At 41.4% G+C, this 5,000-nt stretch overlaps 1 protein-coding gene across 1 annotated transcript in view; it reads left to right on the plus strand.

Annotated features, from left to right (window-relative positions):
- The window catches only part of LOC143293871 (uncharacterized), a 431,915-nt gene that overhangs the window by 320,439 nt on the left and 106,476 nt on the right, over positions 1–5,000 (plus strand). The window contains exons 11-12 of the mRNA XM_076605190.1: positions 565–753; positions 2,301–2,431. Coding sequence (XP_076461305.1) covers positions 565–753; positions 2,301–2,431 — 320 coding nt within the window. The remainder of the gene's footprint in view (positions 1–564; positions 754–2,300; positions 2,432–5,000) is intronic.

A 5,000-nucleotide genomic window follows, 5' to 3' on the forward strand; every position in this document is an offset into this window, starting at 1 on the left:
CTCCCTTTTTTTCTCTATTTTTTTGCCTGCATAAATAAAAGAGAGTGAAAAAAAAAAGTTCCTATCCACCATCCGCTTGCAATATTTTGATGGTGGTAATTGGGGTTAAACGCTGTTAACGTCGTCTCTTTCGCCGTTCGTATGGAGAGGGTTAAACAAAGAGAACCAAATGCAGCTTTATTCCAGTGAACTGCATCCTGTTGTATTATGTCCATGTCACATTAAATTTTAGTATACTAATATTATGCCTATCCTTTAACTGTGATTAATATTGCATGTGTACGGCTGTGATAGTGTATGTATGATTTACTCTAAATCACTGTTTAAGGGTTTCTGTTGTTGCTGTCTATTATGATTACTGATTGTATGCACGGTTTGCCCAAAGTCGACATCTTGGTGTGGTTTATCTATATGCATGTTGAATGACTTGTGATTTTCTCACATTGGGGTTTTTTTGTGATTTTTTTTTTTTTTTTTTTTTTTTTTTTTGTCTTACACCACATATGAATTTCTCTCGGTGAGATGATGATGAATTATTTTTGCATCCTGTACGTGTGCCTGCAGGTGACGGTGGAGGTGAAGAAGAAGGATGGACGGGAGGTGGTGCTGACCTTCATCCTAGTGGGCAGCATCGCTGGGGTGGTCTTGGCCGTCATCATCATCTACCTTTTCAAGCGTCACCGCCGCTCGCGCGACAAGCTGGCCCAGCTGGCCACGTCCGGAGACGGCAACGAGGCTTCCAAGGACTATCAGGTGAGGGTGGTTGGTGGTTGTATATATATATATATATATATATATATATATATATATCTTTTCTTTTCTTTTTGTTACACATATATGTATCTATATGATTATGTGTGTGTGATTTGTTTGTTTATTTCTTTGGTGTTTTCATTGGAGCTATTCTGACTGCGAAGCACTTTGAACAAAATCGTTTGATTGCACACTACATAAATAAACTTCGTCTTTTTCCTCTTCTTCTTCTTCTTCTTTGCGCTTAGGACAGTAACATTTGGTTTTGCACTAAATAAAATAAACTCATCATTGATAATAATAATATTTGGCTTACACAGATATGTCATAGCAAATCAAACGCGATAAAAACAACAATAGTTATAGATAGATAGATTGATATATATATATATATATATATATATATATATATATAATGATTGTGTGTGTGTGTGTGTGTGTGTAATATTTCTGTTCAAGCCTGTGGTTCACAACGTTGATCAACCCTCTTCTTATGAATTAAAAAAAAAAGAAAAATACATTCACATCGCCAAGGGGGGGGGGGGGGGCGGTGACAACAATGGACTGTATCATCATCAACAACAACAACAAACCCCACCACCACCAGAAAAATAAAGTAAAAAAAAAAGAACAAACAAAAAAACAAGTGTGACAAACAAATAGTAAAGAGTGGTAACTCTCTCCATTCACAAGGTCCATTTCTTCTGTCTTTGCTGCTGTGTGCACATGTCAAATGATCGGTATAAGGACAGGCCCGGCGCTTCCCTTTTTTTTTTTCTTTTTTTTTTTTTTTTTTAAGAAAGTGTCTGGGTTTGTTCCAATGTACCTTTTTATTTACCTGTGTGCTAGCTGAATCGGTAGCGTAAGTAGCACTGACTTGAAGTTGTGTACCTTGAGAGAGTTACCACTCTTTACTGTTTGTTAATCATTTAATCTCCTGGCCTCATTATTTGTTAATTTTAAGTGTGACAAACCAGCCAAACAAACCCAACAGTTCCCCACCACCTTTTTGACTCACTTGTGTAAACAAAGTGAGTCTCTGTTTTAACCCGGTGTTCGGTTGTCTGTGTGTGTGTGTGTGTGTGTGTGTCCGTGTGTCTGTGTGTCCGTGGTAAACTTTAACATTGACATTTTCTCTGCAAATACTTTGTCAGTTGACACCAAATTTGGCATAAAAATAGGAAAACTTCAGTTCTTTCCAGTCATCTTGTTTAAAACAATATTGCACCTCTGGGATGGGCACACAAAAAAAAAAGAAGCCTAATTATATGCAAACTGCATTTACTGTTATATTTATATTTTTTGTATTCTCTAAACTTGGCACTTTGACCTCTTATTCTGACACAACAACTAGAGGAGTCATTATTATCATTTTTTGTTCAAACAGGAACTTCTTTTGCTAAGTCATGGAATTTTTATTTATTTTGCAAACGTTTTGGTGCAGATAGTAAAAAAAAGGGAAATTACTCTGTAATTAATGCTAGGGGACTTAATTTATCACAAGTGAGTCTTGAAGGCCTTGCCTCTCTTGTTCCCCTTGTCCTCAGGACCTGTGCCGCCAGCGCATGCAGAGCAAGGCCTCAGAGAAGCCGGAGCCCTTGCACGCAGCCTCCCGCATCGGCAGTGTCTCTGAGAGCCAGGTCCGCTCGCCCTCCAGCCGTTCGTCCACCTCCTCCTGGTCAGTGCTTGTATTGTGTTGTGTTGTATTGTGTTGTATCGTGCTGTATTCTGTTGTATTGTGTTGTGTTGTATTGTGTTGTATCGTGCTGTATTCTGTTGTATTGTGTTGTGTTGTATTGTGTTGTGTTGTATTGTGTTGTATTCTGTTGTATTGTGTTGTGTTGTATTGTGTTGTATTGTGTTGTATTATATTGTATTGTGTTGTATTCTGTTGTGTTGTGTTGTATTCTGTTGTATTGTGTTGTGTTGTATTGTATTGTGTTGTATCGTGCTGTATTGTATTGTGTTGTGTTGTATCGTATCGTATTGTATCGTATCGTATCGTATCGTATTGTATGGTATTGTATCGTATCGTATGGTATCGTATCGTATCGTATGGTATCGTATCGTATCGTATCGTATCGTATTGTATTGTATTTCTCTTTTCTTGTGTCACAGCAGATTTCTCTGTGTGAAATTCGGGCTGCTCTCCCCCCAGGGAAGAGCGCGTCGCTATATACACTAAGCTAAGAGCGCCACCTTTTCTTCTTCTTCTTCTTCTTCTTCTTCTTCTTTCTTCTTTTTATCTTCTTTTTTATCTTCTTTTTTTTCCATTGCGTGGAGTTTTATTTGTTTTGTTTTTTTCCTATCGAAGTGGATTTCTTCTACAGACTTTTACCAGGACAACCCATTTGTTGCCGTGGGATCTTTTACGTGCGCTAAGTGCATCCTGCACACACGGGACCTCGGTTTATCGTCTCATCCGAATGACGTTGTCACCGCTTCTCTGTGTGTGTTTAGTCCTTTGTGTGCGTGTGCGCGTGCGTGTGAGTGTGTGTGTGTGTGTGTGTGTGTGTGTGTGTGTGTGTGTGTGTGTGTGAGCTGGCTGTCTCGCTCGCGCACATTCGCGCATGTACGTATGCGCACACATACGCGCGCACATACGCACACGGCATACACATGCGCGCCCGCATGCACACAAGCATACACACACACACACACGATACACGCACACACACGGACACACATAGACATGCACGCACCCACGTACTCGTACACATATACACACACACTCGCATGGACTTGGGAGTCTGGAATAGAACACACACACACACACACACACACACACACGTACACACACACAAACACACACACACACACACACACACACACACACACACACACACACAGAGGGAGAGAGAGAGCGTGTGTCTGTCTGTCTGTCTGTCTGTCTGTCTTTGTCAGAATCCTTGACGGTGTCTACTGTTGTCACCTGATTCCACCAAAAGATGACGTTATGTCTCGAGGCCGCCGCGAAGGTAGGAAAAGCGTCGGTGTCATTAACACACACACACACACACACACACACACACACACACAAAAATGCCAAAGAAAATCTAAAGCGAAATTTCTTCAATCTCTCACCCAACCCACCAACCCCGGCCCAGGCAAAAGCAGCATAGAAATAAATGGCGACGTGGTCTTGGAAGATAACACAGCCGATACTGCCTCTTTCCCGGCTCGCTCGTAGTACTAAGTCACTCCCCTTGTAGCACAAAGCGCAGACTGTTGAGCTCGAATTTCCTGTCTGGGACCTCCGCTCGTCCCTGTAGTTTTGAACAAATCTCGCGACTAGCCACTGGCTTCCGCCATTACAGCAGACGGTTGTCACGTCTCCAACCGTTATTAGACGAGAACCCGGCGAGACTTCAAATCCCTTGCGGGATTTCTCTCGGTGTCGCATTTTTGTGATGGGGGTGGGTGTTGGGGTGTGGGGAGGGGAGTTGGGGGGGGGTTAAGATACTTTGGGGGAAAAAGCTGGTCCATAGAATGGAGAGAGAGAAAAGCCTTCCCGTGTATGATTAACAAAGAGGGAGCACTGAGAGACTGAGATGGTGGGGGAGTTAGTAAAGAGAAGGGACACAGAATGTGAGAAAGCTGGGGAAGAAGAACAAGAACAAAACACTTTTAATCTCCAGGCCTCCGGCCCCTAGAAAGAGATCAAAAGTACACAGTATGGTGGTCACGTAGCGACAACACAATGTAAAAATACATTCTAACTTGAACCTATAGAACAAAAGTGCCTCTTGTGCATCGTAAATTAATTCTAAAATTTTTCATTGCTGTCAACGAAGTCGTGTCGTATCTCCGGGGCATTGAATATATAAACACAGAGTTTACGAATACTGTAAATAGAACCATTCTTCAGCAAGTGAACATATGATTGACCTTCAGAGTTCAGATGTTTTAGCCTTAAGTTATTGTAGAGGTTACAACTGTTTATGAAATGATTTGGGAGAGAGAGAGAGATGTCCTCGCATATACAGAGCTTGTGCGTTAGATACGTGCGTTGTTATGTTGTCTGGTTATTTGCTTGCTTTCTCATCTGTTTAGAAACAAACAAATTTGGGTTGTTTCATTTGACACGAAACTGGCCCTACTGTCTGGTTATTTGATAGCTTTCTAATCTATTGATAAATAAATTTGGGTTGCGTTAGTTTATACGAAACTGGTTCTGGGAGCGTGCATGTGTTTGAGCCCCTGTGTAGAACTTGGACTGGTGGCCTAGTTGACAGACAGAACCTCCT

Source organism: Babylonia areolata, chromosome 19 (assembly GCF_041734735.1).
Source record: "Babylonia areolata isolate BAREFJ2019XMU chromosome 19, ASM4173473v1, whole genome shotgun sequence".
In the NCBI taxonomy this organism is placed as follows: Eukaryota; Metazoa; Mollusca; class Gastropoda; order Neogastropoda; family Buccinidae; genus Babylonia; species Babylonia areolata.